This window comes from Silurus aristotelis, assembly GCF_946808225.1.
Source record: "Silurus aristotelis genome assembly, chromosome: 1".
Lineage (NCBI taxonomy): Eukaryota > Metazoa > Chordata > Actinopteri > Siluriformes > Siluridae > Silurus > Silurus aristotelis.
In genome coordinates this window covers 38,757,988-38,775,158 of record NC_139574.1, presented here as the reverse complement: position 1 = coordinate 38,775,158, position 17,171 = coordinate 38,757,988, and the positions used below count along the sequence as shown (strand labels likewise).

At 37.2% G+C, this 17,171-nt stretch overlaps 1 protein-coding gene across 2 annotated transcripts in view; it reads right to left on the bottom strand.

Annotated features, from left to right (window-relative positions):
• Window positions 1-10,827, bottom strand: part of LOC310725262 (uncharacterized protein) — a 127,370-nt gene extending 116,543 nt beyond the window's left edge. The window contains exons 1-10 of one of the 2 annotated variants that reach the window (XM_083540087.1): window positions 10,611-10,827; window positions 10,147-10,265; window positions 9,994-10,031; window positions 9,793-9,875; window positions 9,652-9,688; window positions 9,149-9,240; window positions 8,972-9,039; window positions 8,490-8,658; window positions 6,328-6,488; window positions 6,052-6,116 (exon numbers count right to left, since the gene is read on the bottom strand). In XM_083540087.1, the coding sequence (XP_083396213.1) occupies window positions 9,016-9,039; window positions 9,149-9,240; window positions 9,652-9,688; window positions 9,793-9,875; window positions 9,994-10,031; window positions 10,147-10,220 (348 nt within the window). In that variant the 5' untranslated portion in view covers window positions 10,221-10,265; window positions 10,611-10,827 and the 3' untranslated portion in view covers window positions 6,052-6,116; window positions 6,328-6,488; window positions 8,490-8,658; window positions 8,972-9,015. Of the gene's footprint in view, window positions 1-6,051; window positions 6,117-6,327; window positions 6,489-8,489; window positions 8,659-8,971; window positions 9,040-9,148; window positions 9,241-9,651; window positions 9,689-9,792; window positions 9,876-9,993; window positions 10,032-10,146 lie in introns of those variants that run through there. The other variant, XM_083540088.1, reaches the window with a different exon arrangement.
• Window positions 10,828-17,171: the final 6,344 nt, after the last annotated feature.

The window sequence follows — 17,171 nt, the reverse complement described above, 5'->3', positions numbered from 1 at the left end:
TTAATATTAATGTAATAAACTAAATGATCCAGAAAAGACGAGTACAGATTTAATAACATTTATTTTGTCCAAAAATGTTTTTATAAAATTCATTATTTATGCTGAGAACCTGCATGAAGGTCGTACTAAATTTATTAAATGTACCATTTACATGTTAGAACTCAATCAAACTTACTGTTAGAACTCAACTTGATCTGACCTTAAATCAGGCTCTAAACTGTAGCAGTTCCTCCTCCACCCACACGGGGGAGACTCCTCAACTTGCTATAACTAGACAACAAAAACGATTAATAATATTTGTACATATTTAAGTAAAAAGAAAGTCCTGACAGAGCCACTAGAGGGCAGTGTAAGACTAAAATCTGACAACCAACTGCATTTATTATTATTATTATTATTATTATTATTATTATTATTATTATTATTATTATTATTATTAATATTAATAATTATATTATATATATTTTTCTTGATATTATTAAACCGTCTTAAACTTAATCTGTTTACTGTTTTACATACAGGGGGTTTATGTTTAATTTTTAAGCTGAATTTTTGTGATATAAATAAATGAAACTGAAGTTAAATAAAGCTGATTAAAATTAATATAATAAATAATGTAGAAATAACGAGTACAGATTTAATAACATTGAAACAATTTATTTTGTCAAAAAGGTTTTTATAAAATCCAGTCTTTATGTTGAGAAACTGCATGAAGTCAGTATTAAATGTATTAAAAGTATCATCTACATGCAAGAACTCAATCAAACATGTTAGAATAAAATGTAAACTTGATTAAACCTCAAATTAGACTCTGAACTGTACGAATGCTATTTGTTCTGTTATTGAACTAGAAACAGTGAATGTTGAGATGTTTGGGAACTGATTATTGTCTGTATATATGCAGGTCAGGGTTTTTTTCATGCTGGAACACCGTTCATTACAATGAGACGATGATGTAAGATGACGAGCCAAACCACAGAGACGAAGCTGACTGAGGTGAACCCCTCAAACTAACCCAGGAACAGAGAAGGAACTTTCTGACCAGCTGCTGGTTTTGCACAAACAGAACAAAAGTTTCTTTTTCTTGAGTGAGACTGCTGAAAGAAATATTTTTAAGGAGACAGAATATTTTATGTTACAGATTTTGTTAGAACTGTGGAATCGAATCATTTACCAGTGAATCTTTTGCTTCAGACTTTTTTGAACCGAATCCAGTGAACCGACTCTTCTGGACCTTATTATTTTTAAATGAATTTATTGATCCGAACTCTTTTGAACCGAGTGACTTGAACTGAATCTACAGAGTAGAAATTAATGAACCAAACAAAACTGAATGGATTGAGTTATTAAAATTAATTTATTGAATGAAATTATTTTGTAATGTTTTGAATGCCAAAGTGTTATTTCTGATGTTTTTAACTAACTGAGGTTGTTAAAGTTTTATTTTAACAGTAGATGTTATAAGGCTGCATTCTAACTAAACTTTAAATTTTTAGTTATGATTTAAATGAAGTCCAACATTTTAATAAAAGAAACAAAACACAACAAAATTTTAAATATTAAATTTTCATTAAACATTAGAATAATTATAGATTTGTACTTTATTATATGTAAGACATGTGCTCACATGCTGAATCTAAACCTGCCCAGAGCTTTACAGATTTTTATTTTCCAGTGCTGCCATTTCCTGTTCCTCAGGAATTATTGAGGAAGTTGTAAGGATGGTCAGATCTTTCCATGAGGTCAGACCCTGAGAACTGCCATGCAACAGAACAATAAACTTTCTAATCTGAGGAGAAGATCTCTTTAATTTGAGGAGAGTAAGACATCTGTTCAGCAGCCCTCTCACCCATCCTTGAGCCCCCTCTTTCCCTCCTGGGGATATGACCGGGTCATGGAAAGATGATTAAGAAGTTCCTGGAATTCAAGCTACTATACTTGCATACTGCAGTTATTATAATCTAGGAATGTATGAATTTTAACTTTACATGTTTGGTATCATTTTAAAGGTCTCAGTGCGATAAAAAAAAATATGATCTCAGTACAATATCAGTAGAACAGACCAAAAATAAAGAGCTGGGGAAGATTTGGGGAAAATTCTGTCCTACTGATGTGAGATTTGTCCAGGAGATCTTTATCAAGTTTTTTTTTTTTTTTTTTTACCACAGGTTTTTTGGTTTTTAGGTCACCTCCAGTCCCAACAAAGGGTTTCAAAGCTTTTATTACTTTGCATTTAAGAGTGTTAATGGTGGTTTGGGAATTGAAGGAGATTTGGTGAAACACTAGGGGGCGCATCTGTAGTGAGTCTCTGTGTGTCTCTATTAGCAGGTATGACGACTCTTTAACAATTCTTTAGTAAACTGCATTGTGAAACTATTTGTTTTTATGCTGATCATGTTGTGTAAACATGTAAATGTGTTTAAAAAAGAGACAGTAAACATTTCCATGAAGAAATGGGATTATGTGGTGTAAATCATTGTCTATCTATCTATCTATCTATCTATCTATCTATCTATCTATCTATCTATCTATCTATCTATCTATCTATCTATCTATCTATCTATCTATCTAGTCATTTTAACCATATGCTGTACAGTTGGTGCAGTACACAGTAAAACAAAACAATATTGCTTAAGGACCAAAGTGCTTCATAAAACAAGACAAAATGACACAAAGCAACACAGAACTAAAATCTCAGTAAGACCAAGATGGCGAGGCTCAGCGTCTCTCCAGATTACATCTGCACTATTTTATTTATGTGTTTCTTTATATACATTACTGTACATTCTGATTAACATTTCACATTCATGTATATATATATATTTGACTTGTTTATTCAGCTTGCACATTCCTTAAATGTCGTAATCTTATAACCTTCTACTTCTGCACATTTCTTTTTCAATGCCATAGCCACTAACCACTATATAACCACTATTTTTCAATGCCATAGCCATAACCACTTACATGTACTTCTTAACAATGTCCACACGTCTCTGCACTGCTATACCCTTTATATTTATTCACTGTGCATATACATATACAGTACAGACCAAAAGTTTGGACACACCTTCTCATTCAAAGATTTCTCTTAATGTTCATGACTATAAAAATTGTAGAGTCACACTGAAGGCATCAAAACTATTAATTAACACATTTGGAATTATATACATAACAAAAAAGTGTGAAACAACCGAAAACATGTCATATTGTAGGTTCTTTAAAGTAGCCAACTTTTGCTTAGATTACTGCTTTGCACACTCTTGGCATTCTCTTGATGCCTACTTTGAAGAACCTACAATATGACATATTTTCAGTTCACTTTTTTGTTGTGTATATAATTCCACATGTGTTAATTTATAGTTTTGATGCCTTCAGTGTGACTCTACAATTTTCATAGTCATAAAAATAAAGAAAACTCTTTGAATGAGCAGGTGTGTCCAAACTTTTGGTCTGTTCTGTATATATAATATATATAAACTTTTGGTCTGTACTGTATATATATATATATATATATATATATATATATATATATATATATATATATATATATATATATATATATATATATATATTTTGCATGCTGTGAATTTGCTACATATTTATCTGCACGATTTTCACGATTGCTACTTTTGGCACTTCTGGTAGATGCCAAACTGCATTTCGTTGCTGTGTACCTGTACTATGCAATAACAATAAAGTTCTACCTACCTACCTACCTACTTACCTACCTACCTACCTACCTAGGAAGAGAAATTGATTTAATTTCAGATATTCTTAAAAATACATTTCAAAGAAAAGCTGGACATGGTGAGGAGGAGGTTCAATTTATGAGTCTGCATCTCAGCTGAGTAGGTTGTATTTTATTACAATTTTTATGTTTTTGTCATGTTATTGACAAATATTGATTCTGAACTGCTCCAGAGGATGTAGGTGACACCTTTGAGGTTGTAGTGTAGAGGTTTGGCATTTTAACTGGGTTTCTTGCTTTAATAAAATGGTTTTCACCTACATATATGTGAAATGCCTCTCTCTCTCTCTCTCTCTCTCTCTCTCTCTCTCTCTCTCTCTCTCTCTCTCTCTCTTTCTCTTTCTCTCTCTCTCTGTGTAATTGCTCTGTTCTATTGCGTTTTGTATTGTATTGATTGTTTCTATAATTGCGACATGATAGTGGTGGTATTAAGAGGTGGATTAAGTTGGGTAAGTCCCCACTGAAGGCCCAGGTACCAAATGCACAAACCGCCACTGAAATAATCAATAATGTATAAAGGGAGTATGTGGTCATCCACAATGCTGGTGGCTTTGTGAGACCAGATGAGGTTCTCCACAGCTGAACACAAAGATTGTTGAGTCAGCACCAGTCCATTATCCACTGCATTTCCTGTCTGAAAGCGTCTGGTCGTTTTTGCTGATGAGACTCATGACGGTCATGTGACTGCTAAACTTGATGATTGGAGCTGTGCATTGCAGCACAGTCATGTTTCACAGTGTGAACAGCTGGTGACTGAGGATACAGACCTGGGGGATGCAGTGCTCACTATAATAATCACTACAGTATTTTCTTAGAGTTTTGTGACTTGGTCTGATGACAAAGGAAACTGATTTGCGTAATGCATTTGATGACGGCTGAGGGAACGCGCTGTGTGCTGTTTTTCCTCCATGATTCCAAAGTCTTCAGAGCTGCTTCAGGGTTGCTGGGTGCCAGATCATGAATGGCATAGATGACTGAGAGCTGCACTTCCCATGGCATACCTGCACACAACATCCAATACAAAATTAGGATCTGCTGAAGCACAAAACTAAAAATCAGAGAATAAAGATAAAGATCAATAAAAACATCTTTATTTGATTCTTTAGAAAGACCTTTTGAGAAGTTTTGCATTCCAAACTGATTTATGCTTTTTGCCAGGTTTTCGAGTGACGTTAGCATGTTCACCTTAAGTCCTAGTTGACCAAGTCGCCCTGTTTGAGAAGGACAAAAAACACGAGTGACAAACTGAAGAATCCAGGAATAATCTGAGATGATGCTCTGAAACAGGATTTACAGTAAACTTACCAAGTAGCCTGAAAACTGCTGCTACACAGACGTCTCGGAACGGTGTTTGCTCTGTTCTTGCTTGCATCAGCCAAGTGTTCAGGATCAGCCAAAGATCCTTTCTAGTAAATAAAAAAGAGGAGAAATGGATATGTTGAGGGTCTTTGTGGTGGTTATGGAGCAGCCATTGTGGTTTTATTATCACTTGTGATTTTATGCAACATGAATGGGAACTTTGCAATATTTCAAACGACCTCTAGATTATTGACCGTTAATGGAAAAAGTCAGGAATAAGAACTAGGTCACAGGTTAACGTTACTTTTTACTTGTCACATGTACCTTACAGCACAAAGAAAATCTTTCTTCACATACCCCAGTGATGATAGAAAGCCGGGGGCAGAGCACTGGGTCAGCCATGACTACAGCACCCCTGGAGCACAGAGAGTTAAGGGTCTTGCTCAAGGGCCTAAAAAATGGAACTTGGTGATTCTGGGGCTTGAACCCCCGACCTTCCGATCAGTAATCCAGAGCCTTTACCACTGCTGAGCTACCACTTCCTGAAAAAAGACCCTCTCATTGTGAAATACTTACAGCTAAAATTACAGAATTCTCTCTGACTGTCTGAACACTGATCCTGGAAACTTCATTTATAAATGCACAATAAACATTTCCTCACAGAAACATCACTATATCAACAATTACCCAATTTTTTCCTGTGAGATCTTATTGTATTAAAGATAAAATATAAAAAAAGCTGCCTAAATATTAACTTTGCAGCTGAAATCCTCTCAGCGCTGATGTTATAGAAAAATAATGATTAATTTCTGATCATTCAGATTTGAATATTAAAAAGCTGAGAATTAAATATGTTGAAGATGTTTTGCATTCAGTACCGTATAATATTGGTAATGGTCCAAGTCCAGCCCAGTTGTGCACACAGAAGATCCAGGCTGAAAATGTAGTTCCAGGTAGCAGGGCAAAGATCATAACCATACCAGCTGTTCTCCAGGAACCTCAGACTGCTGTCTTCCAGAAAAGGCTTCAGGGTGCTGGTGATAGCATTGTGGATGTTTCCTGGAGGCTCCTGGCAAAAAATACATCATTATTTAATACCCAATGCAATAAAACACTGTTTGACTGACAGCATAGTTCAACATAAATGTTTAAAAAATTTGTCCCACTAGATTACACTGATACTTGGAAATTAAAGGGAGATTAAGGAGGCAGTAAAATACTTGATAAAGTCCAGTTTAAAAAATTTACACTGAGAGGAACACTGAGGATCAGCTTCTTACCTCATCCCAGTGCAGATACTTGGTGAGCAAGTGAAATATCTTTCCCTTTGCTTTCAGGTTGCTCACTATGTGAATTGCTCGGCATAAAGAACTTTCATGGGACAAAAAACTTGGCCATGCTGTCACCATGACCATAATCACTTTGGGGGTTTCAAGAAAGTCTGCAAAGCAACAAGACAACAGAACATAAATACACTGTAAAAAAAAAAAATAAATAAAAAAAAAAGACATTGGATATAAAAAGTTGACACACCTTATAAAATTGCATCTTATCAAATTGCAGAGAGAAATAGCAATAAAGCTAATATGAATATGCAAACACATTTAAATGATGACAAAAGATTAATTCATTCAACTACAACCATGTAGGAAAATGTGTTGGTCCAACAAGACAAAAGATTAAACGTATTTCCCATAAATCTAAAAGGTATGTTTGGTGCAAAGCCAATACAGAGCATCCTCCAAGTAAATAATACAAGAAACAAAACCCCCAAAAGTCCAAAGAAAACACATCTATTTAGTCCGAGCATGCATCAAAGAAATCCAGGCATAAACACAGAACAAAAATAGCCAAAAAACCGAACAAAACAGAGAAAAAAATCCCCCCAAAAAAAAGCCGTAAAAACAGGCAGGCAAACCGGTGGAAAAAGAGCAGGAAAACCTCAGCAAGAATCGGGGAAGAAAGCGACATCCCAGCAGAGAGGGAGGGATTGCATAAAATTGCTGTGGACCCGGAAGTGCACGTTGCAGAACCGGACTTGCGTGCCGCGAAACCAGAAGGCACAAGCCAAGACGGGTTTGAGACGGGAAACGTGAGAGGATGGGTGGATTCGGATGACTCTGGGGAGTTTGAGGCAGACCGCAACAGTGTTGATCATTTTAGAAATGGGACAGGGGCAGCCTTGAGAGAGAGGTCTCGGGTGGACAGCCAGACCTTCTGGCCTACCCGGTACCGGGCGCTGGACATTGTTTGCCATAAAACCATGAATGGCACCTTGGCCCCCTCAAGCCAATGACACCAGTCCTCTAAGGCCAGCTTGATAGCCAGGAGCTCCCGTTCACCATGAGCGGTAGGAGATAGCGATTCTTAAAAGTAATGGCGTTAAGTCCCTGATAGTCTTTACATGGGCGAAGGGTTTGTCCTTCTTCTCCACAAAGAAGAACCCAGCCCCAGCGGGGGAGGAGGATGGGTGAATACTCCCGGCAGAGAGAGACTCCTGATTATACTGGTGCATGGCCTTCTGCAGTCCAGACAGATTGTACAAACGTCCATTGGGAGAAGAGGTTCCAGGCAACAGGTTGATGGCACAGTCATGTGGCCGGTGTGGTGGAAGGGAGGATGCTTTGACCTTGCTGAAGTTGCCCTAGGTCATGGTAGACTGCCGGGATAGAGCTGAGATCATGTTGAGGCTCCTGACGTGACAGGACAGGTACAGGGCCGATTGAGGCGAGACAGCGGGTCTGGCAGGGCACCCCCCATTCCAAGACTCGTCCACTATTCTAATCTAGATAGGGGTTGTGTTTCCGGAGCCAGGAAAAATAAAGCATGACACGAGCATAAGACGAGGGGATGATCAGGAACGAGAGCCACTCCTGGGGAAGCAAGAGATAGTCCAGCAGAGAGGGAGAGAACCCAGAAGACCGTGACATTGTCCTCCGTAAAAAAAGCTGAAAATAAAGAGGAGTTTCACATTTCAACATGACAATGACCAAAAGCACATATCCAAATTAGCAAAGGCACGGCTTCAGAAAAGGATCATCACAGTACTGGATAAAAGTGTAGATGTGGGAAGTTAATAGAGATTATTCACAAAGACTTGATGCCATAATAAAGGCAAGTTGTGCTTCCACAAAGTAGTAGTTATGGGGATTTTCAGACTTATGCAATCAAGATGTGATAGTTTTTTATTTAAAAAGTTACCAATTATTAAATATTTTTTTTGTCTCTGGATCTTTGTTTTTTGGAAAATCACATTAAACATGTAACAAGTTTGACGTTTACACTGTTGTTATTTTTATCTTTATATTTAAAAAACCTGCCATTTCATAAGTGTGTAAACTTTTTACATCCACTGTACATTACCAACAACAAGACACAATTGTCCTCTCTGTATCAGTGTCCAGATCATTTTTAGTAGATAATTAATGAAATATAATCTCACCTTCTTTAAGTAGTCTGTAGACGAGAGCATGTGCTTTGTGAGTGTCTCCTCTCTGTTGACACACGCCTACATAAACCATACAGAGAGACTGCAGGAGATCATGTCCCATAAACCCTCTCTCCACCTTGATCTTCTCCAAAATCACAGACAGAAACGTCTCTGCTAAGGACTAAATGAGACGGAGGACATTTTTAAGCTTCCAACTGAATAAACATGTATTTAAATCATGTATTTAAAAAGAAAAAAATTAGGAAGTTAAGACTTGACTGTAGACTGGGTTTAGGAAAACTACTAGATATTGTATAAACCAAAACCCAGATTCAAAATGTAACATGATAAATCATATCTACTGTTCAATTTAAGAACATCAGGACCAGTGAATTATGAATCAACTTTAAAAAAAATGTCACTCAAATCCACAGCTAAAGAATAAAGTGTTTAAATCGCATGCACACTAAATAAAACAGAAGATAAGAACTGACCTCGTTTACACAAAACTCAGAAATGACGTGTTTCTCTTCATCTCTCAGAACAGGAAGTTCACTTGTTCCTGTGAGAAGTGCATGAATCATGTCTGTAGGTAAAACATCAGAACAGGACTTTTGTAGTGTTTCTAATGCACTGGAGATGAGAGATTGTGTTGTGTGTGTTATGTTTACAGGATCAGCTGAAGCAGCATCAAGTCGAGGCTTTTGAGCTTTCCTGGGTGGTGACATGTCTGATCCAGTTCTCTTTGCTGTGGGCTTTGGGTCTGTATGAATATAAAAGAAATGTATATCATTTGTCACACGCCCTTATCCAGAGAGACCTACAATATTTCTTCCTAGATCTTAACAAAAATGACTGTTACACATTTAGGTTCATTAAGACGGTGAAGAATTTGCCTTGTCAACACTTTCTCCATTAATGTTCCAATACTTTTGGTGATAATGTACATACTAGGTTTAGCACATGCTAAGATTAAACTGTATGTCCACTAAAATTAGATTACAACATGTCACATTTAAATACATTTATCAGCTTCCTGCTTGTTTAATTTTTGTATTAATTATAATTTTTTTATTGTATTATTAATTATTTGTGTTCATTTATTCCATATTCAATGCAAATACAGAACACATCAAAATGTACAGAAACTTAGTATTAGAGATTTTACTGTTACCTTTGTTCAACTCGTTCTCCACTTTGTAAAGTTTTTCCTGTTGAGGATCGAAAACAAAAAAAAAACAGATTAAGTTTTATTTAGTCACATTTCTCACTAAAAGTTCAATGATGTCTGCATTTAAAAATGGAAAGAAAGTACCTCCATTAAGCGAAAGCTTTTCTCCATGCTGCTGATTTTGCATTTCAGGCCTCGGATTTCCAGATTTTGTCTGGTGTTCACTTCTGTAAAATAATTTACAAAATGAAATGAAAAGGTGCTCAGATCACATTATCACATTATATGTTTATTTTAATAGAACTGAATCATGCAGTAATAATCAACTTGTACTTTCTTACACACCTTTAAGTGCCAGAAGCTGGTTTTCAACACTGACATTTCTGTGGAAGGGAAAAGAAACATATAGATAAAACATTTTATAATATATTATTATATTATATATTATATTGTATTACTGCAATGATTGGAATAAAGTATAAAGAGCAAAAAACATACTTGTGAGTGTTGCTGAGTAGCATAATGCTCTTAATGGCCTGAAGCTCCTGCTGGCTTATGCTTGTCTTTTCCATTTCTGTAGGTCTTTTCAATATTTTCTTCTAGAGAGTTTATTGAATCTAAAAAAAAGTAAGAACTGCTTTAATCACAAATCATTCCATAATGGTCTTTGTTAATTTTTTTATAATGAGTATCTCTGTAGTCTGATCGTTCTTCCTCAGCTGATGGGATGCGCTTACTCAGTGGAGCCTCCTTCTGCTTACAGCCTTTAAATGTACTCGTGAGCGTTAAGTAGTAATGTCATGTTTAGATGATGTTAGGATTTAGGGACTTTATTGAAGCTTAATGTTTTTCATGCTAGCTAGAGCGTACTTCCCGGAAGTTCTGGGTAAGCACGTGACTAACGCGTGACTAGCGATGAACCTGCAAAATTAATGAAACTAAAGACTTGTAAAGTAACTTACCGCTAATGTGTTTCTTCTGAAGTGGATGATATAGATCAATTTGGTTGCGTGATTGAGAATTTTGATGCGCGACGTGTTGAGTTTGTTGGCTGCTTCCAAAATCAGACAAGATCAAGCGTTCTCAGAGTGGTATGGCCGTAAGCTCAGTGTTCTGGCTTTTATGCATGTGGTCGAAAGTGGCGCACTGTGACATCACAGAGATATGAACAGTTACATGAGCATTAGACTATAACACTGAGGATGTACAGTTACATGAACAGTAACTATAACACTGAGGATGTACAGTTACATGAACAGTAACTATAACACTGAGGATGTACATTTACATGAACAGTAACTATAACACTGAGGATGTACAGTTACATAACCTAACATGTGCTTCAGTGCGGGTATTTAACTGAATAAACAGCAGAAACTGCATATAAAACATGAAGAGGACTAATAAAAATTGATTTTATCTTTGTCTTCTTTTCTCAATTATTTGCTTTGAGAATGTTGAAAGAGAAGTATAGAGAAGGTCAAAAGGAGTTGCATTGTGTTTATAGATCTAGAGGAAGCATACAACAGGGTTTAGAGAGGAGTTGTGGTATTGTATAAGGAAGTCTGGTGTGTCAGAGAAGTATGTGAGGGTGGTGCAGGACATGCATGAGAACAGTGTGGAGGTGGAACGTTGGAACTGCATCAAGGATCAGCTCTGAGCCCTTTCCTGTTTGCAGTGGTGATGGACAGGTTGACGGCCGAGGTCAGACAGGAGTCTCCGTGGACTATGATGTTTGTGGATGATATTGTTATTAGTGGTGAGAGTAGTAAACAGGTTATGAAGAGCCTGGAGAGGTGGAGGTACACGCTGGAGAGAAGGGAAATGAAAGTCAGTAAGAGTAAGACAGAATACATGTGTGTGAATAAGAGGGAGGGCAGTGGAGGGGTGCGGTTGCAGGGAGAAAAGGTGGAAAAGGTGAAGTTCAGGTATCTGGGGTCAACAGTGCAAAGTAATGGGGAGTGTGTCAGAAAAGTGAAGAAAAGAGTGCAGGCAGGGTGGAGTGGGTGGAGAAGAGTGATAGCAGGAGTGATTTGTGATAGAAGAGTATCTGTGAGATTGAAAGGGAAAGTTTATAGGACTGTGTTGAGACCTGAGATGTTGTAAGGTTTGGAGACAGTGGCATTAAGTAAAAGACAGGAATTGGAGCTGGAGGTAGCAGAGCTGAAGATTTTGAGATGTTCGTTGGGAGTGACGAAGATGGACAGGATTAGAAACAAGTTTATTAGAGAAACAGCACATGTAGGACGTTTTGGGGACAAAATAAGAGAGACATGATTAAGATGGTTTGGACATGTGCAGAGGGGGGACATGGGGTATATCGGTAGGAGAATGCTGAGGATGGAGCCACCAGGAAGGCGGAAAAGAGGAAGACCAAAGAGGAGGTTTATGGATAAGGTGAAGGAAGACATGCAGGTAGTTGGTTCAAAAGAAGAAGACGATTATCTATTTAATATTATTTTTCTCCCAAAGGATTGATCGCTTGGTTTTTCCTCCTGTAGCTCCTCTGCATTATCAGGGATTAACTCTAGAAAAGACGTCGTGTTCCAGGTGGAGGATGAAGACCCTCTGCCGGGATAAAGGGAACTGTACGTCCCCTAGAACGGTGATTTTCTGAGCTTTATGGATTTAATTCTGTTTAAAACCCAGAGTTTATCATTTATTATAAGTTATGTGTAAAGTAAGTGATTTCAATTCCTACAGCTGTGCCCCTGGATCAATGTGCCGAACCATCCATCCCTGTCCAAATATAGCATGGTTCCATGCTTAATGACAACAGGTTGTTTCTAGCGGAAAATGGGCGGCAGGAAAAGGTTTCATATAAATATTATATATAAATCATCTTTTTTTTACAAAGACCTTCTTTGAGTATAATATAATTCTATTAAATCTCATGCTATAGGTCTGAGTGTCATAATGCCTGTCATTTTGGATGTTATTATTAAGGTGGGTAGTCTATACATCAGGTTTCCCTTCACTGTGCAAGAACAGGCTGAAATTAAAATGCACTTTGCAGCAATGTTCAGTTTTTCAAATGTAATCAACACAATTGACTGCACTCATATTTCTGTAAAGACTCCGTATGAAAAGGAATTTGTTTTTGTTAATAAACATCATATGCTTTCTGTTAAAGTGCAAGTCATATATGACTCTAACACGACCCTCACACACTGTGGCACGCTGACCTGCTTCAGCACACACACACACACACACACACACACACACACACACACACACACACAATGATGTACAAACAATACAATACAAATTATACAAAACATTCAATACAAATTATATGATGTTATTTGCACAAGTGCACTTTAGTCCTGTAGTCCTGTGTAGTCTTAGTTCTTAGTTCTGTGTTGTTTTGTGTAATTCTGTCTTGTTTTAGACAAAAGTATTGGGACACCTGACCTTTTCTGCAATATGTGGTTTTTTTCCAAACTGTTAACACAAAGCAGGAGGCACACAGTTGTGTAGTGTGTTTTTGTTAAAACCCAAATCTGTTCCAGCATGGCAATGCCCCTGTGCACAAATCCAGCTCCATGAAGATCTGGTTTACATGGTTTGGAGAGGAAGATCTTGAGTGGCCTGCTATAGAGCTCTGATCTCAACCCTACTGAACACCTTTGGAATGAATGTGAACACTGACTGCACCCCAGACCTCCTCACGTCACCTACATCTCTACCTGACTTTACTAACACTCTAGTGGCTGATGAACACAAATGTCCACAAGCACACTCTAAAATCTAGTGGAACATCTTCCCAAAAGAGTGGAGGAAAATATCAGCACAAATTGGGACTAAATGTGGAATGTAATGCTCAAAAAGCACATACCGTACTTATGACCAGGTGTCCGCAAACTTTTGCCAAAATAATGTATATATACTGTGTACAGATAGATAGATAGATAGATAGATAGATAGATAGATAGATAGATAGATAGATAGATAGATAGATAGATAGATAGATAGATAGATAGAGGACGGTTCTAAAGGCTGAAAGGATTATTGGTGTTTTCCTGCTCACACTACAGGAACTGTACACATCCAGAGTGATAAATTGCTCAGAATATCACTCTGGATTCCTCACATCCAAGCCATATGCTGACTGAACATTTGCCATCTGTCCAACGGCAAAAATTTTGAATTATTTTTTATTATTATTTATCTTTATTTTTATTCATCATTAAAAAAGTGTGCAAATGGACGCTTTTGTCACCAAAACAAACTAATCGTGAATGCCATTAAACAAGTCATGCAATATACAGAAAGAGAAAAAGGAATATTGTTGCTCTATGTGTAAAAGCATAGCAGGCGTCATGGCATAATCTAAGTGATATACAGTTATTATCCTGTTTCATTCACTGCATTAGCTTTTACTATCCTCATAAAGAGATGAGTGATAGAGCTGCATACACGCCTTTATCTTTTATACAGTGTGACACTGGCAGTCAGCTCCATATCAGTGTATTGTTGGTGGGTGAAGCTCAAGTGGCTCTAAAGCAGATGAAGCATCAGTGGAATTTATGGTGGAGATGGTGAACCTGCTGCTGGACGCTGACACGATTTATTTCATGGTTGAATAAAATTGGTGTAAAATAAATTTAGGAGACTTAGAGAGTTTTTTTCAAAGCAGGAGACAGAAGAAAAATATACAGATTACGGAAGAGGAGGAGAAGCTGGAACACATGCAGAAAGTCGTTACAGATTGGGATGCTTTTTTTAATCTGATGATAGAGAAGATAACATAAGAGAAAGAAGAGAAAGCCATTCTGGTACAGAAGGTGCAAACTCTGGAGGCTACTTTATCCTCTGAGCGAAAGCAGCGGGAACAGAACATAAATCATAGAAACGACACACACCTCCAGAACATCACCGAGCTCCAGTCTTCCCTGAAACTTCACGAGGAACAGGAGAAATCTGTAGAATGGGAGAGAGAGAGCTGTGTGACAGAACAAAAGCAACTGCTGGAACGTGGTGCTTAGCTCGAGGCTAGTTTTGAATTTGAGAGAAATAAATGGAAGGGAAAAGCAAGAAGGACCAACTAGACATGAAGGAGAGGAACAACTTACACCTCCAGACCATCAAAAAGGTCCAGGATTCTCTGAATCTCTGTAAAGAAGAGAGATAGATTGCAAAGCATGAGAAAGATAATTTGATTAGACACCAAGAGCGACTGGAGGAACGTGTTGCTCAGCTGCAGGCCACTTTGGATTTTGAGAGAAATAAGTTGAAGGAGAAAAGAAAGAAGGCCGAACTAGACATGGAGAAGAATAACAATTTACAGCTCCAGACCATCAGAGAGCTCCAGGATTCTCTAAATCACTGTGAGGAGGAGAAGAATAGAGCAGAGCATAAGAGAGATCATCTGATGAGATACCAGGAGCAACTGGAGGACCATGTTGTTCAGCTAACTTTAAATTTGTCACTGTAAGATACAGAAGAAGACTAAAGAGCTTTAGAAAGATCATTCTGAGAAACCAAGTGCAATTGGAGAAACATGTCGCTCAGCTGAGGGCACTTTGGGGTCTGACTATGAGAAACAGCAGCAAGATGAGACGAATCTGGACATCAAAAACAGGAACAGAAAGCTGAACCTATACAAGCCCAAAGAGATGCAGAAAATTGCTGAGGAAACAAAGATTCTTAGGTGAGGGAAGAGAAATGAGGATGTAAACCCGAGAGTGACTGGAGGAAGCTGTACAGCTGTTCAGCAATATGACTTCAGCACTAGAGAAAGAAAACCAGAGAAAGAAAAAGAGGAGATCAAGCTGGACATGTCCTACATATAATAAAGTACAAAAATATCAGTGATTATTGTAACTGAATATTTTTTCTTCCTCCAAAATAAATAAATATCTTAAATATAGTGTGTGTTTTGTTTCTATTATTAAATTATTATTGGACTTCATTTAAATTTAACTAAGAATTAAAATCCACATGATAAAATGTTGGGAAACGGGACAAAAGTAAATGATAATAAAATAAAGGTTCTGTTTAAACCCAATTTTACATGAACAGAAGTTAAAGTAATAAAATAAACAGGTATTATACAGTATTCACAGCATCAGTTTAAATATTAAATCACAATAACACAGAGATTAAATCAGTTTACAATACATGAGTTCTTCATGGGTTCATCTGATGCACACAATACTATAAAGTTTAGTTCCAATGCAGCCTCATAACATCATAGTTCAACTATAACTTTTGACAACTGCAGTTAGTAGAAAAACATCAGAAAGAACTATTTAATAGATTCATTTTAATAATTTAGTCCATTCAGTTTGGTCAATTCAGTTCGAAAAGATTCGGTTCGGTGAATTCGACTCATTAGATTCAGTTCAAGTGACTCAGTTTAAGAGATTTCGGTTCATCACTTCTATACAAAACAATGAGGTTCATGAGAGTCGGTTCACCTTTTCAGCTCGACCGAGTCTGAATCCATAGATAGTTCCAGAAATGTCCTTTCAGCAGTCTCTCAAAAACACAAAACTACATTCATTTTAATCAGCTTTATTTAACTTCTGTTTCATTTATTTATATCACAAGAAATCTGCTTAAAAATTCAACATGAACCCCCTGTATGTTAAACAGTAAACAGTTTTAGTTTTAGACAGTTTAATGTTATCAAGAAAAATATCTTGCTTTGTAAAAGATCAACATCACATATAACTAGACAACAAAACACCATTAATAATATTTGTACAGAATTAGATAAAAAGAAAGTCCTGACAGAGCCACTAGAGGGCAGTGAGACTGACATCTGACAACCAACTGCAGTTATTATTATTATTATTATTATTATTATTATTATTATTATTATTATTATTATTATTATTATTATTATAGTTTTTTTATGGGGGGTATGAATGTTCCTTGCTTTTATCAGCAAGATCAGTCCAGTACTGTTTTATAATATGTATAAGATGAGGGTGTACTGATTTTTTTAACACCCAAATAACATTAAACCAATTATTGGGAATTTATTAATTTTATCTCTTTGGGTTTCATATATGTGTAAATCTGCATATAATAATAATAAAAATTATTCATTATAAAATCATAAATATGTTTAAATGTAGACCTTTAGGTACTGAAGCACCTCAGTGCAATAAAGTATTACATTCTAAAGTCCAGCAAACTCGACATGGGAGTCAATTCCTTGTAGCATTTTCTTGAACTTGGTTTGCAGGAGAAAATCTGGTTTTGTTGAAATAACAGGTTAACAGGGGGAAGTGGTGGCTCCAGCGGTAAAGGTGCTGGGTTGGCGATCGGAAGGTCGGGGGTTCGAGCCCCGGTATCGTCAAGCTGCCACTCTTGGGCCCTTGAGCAAGGCCCTTAACCCTCTATGCTCCAGGGGTCCCTTACGAGGGAAATATCAAGGTCCGTGACGTGGGGCCGCCTTCCCGTGGGCTCACCACCTGCAGGAGGGACTGTAAGGGACGGTGCTGTGAGGACTGGGCAGCAGTCGAAGGCGGGGGCCTGCTTAGAATTACGCGACCCGAATTACGGATAGA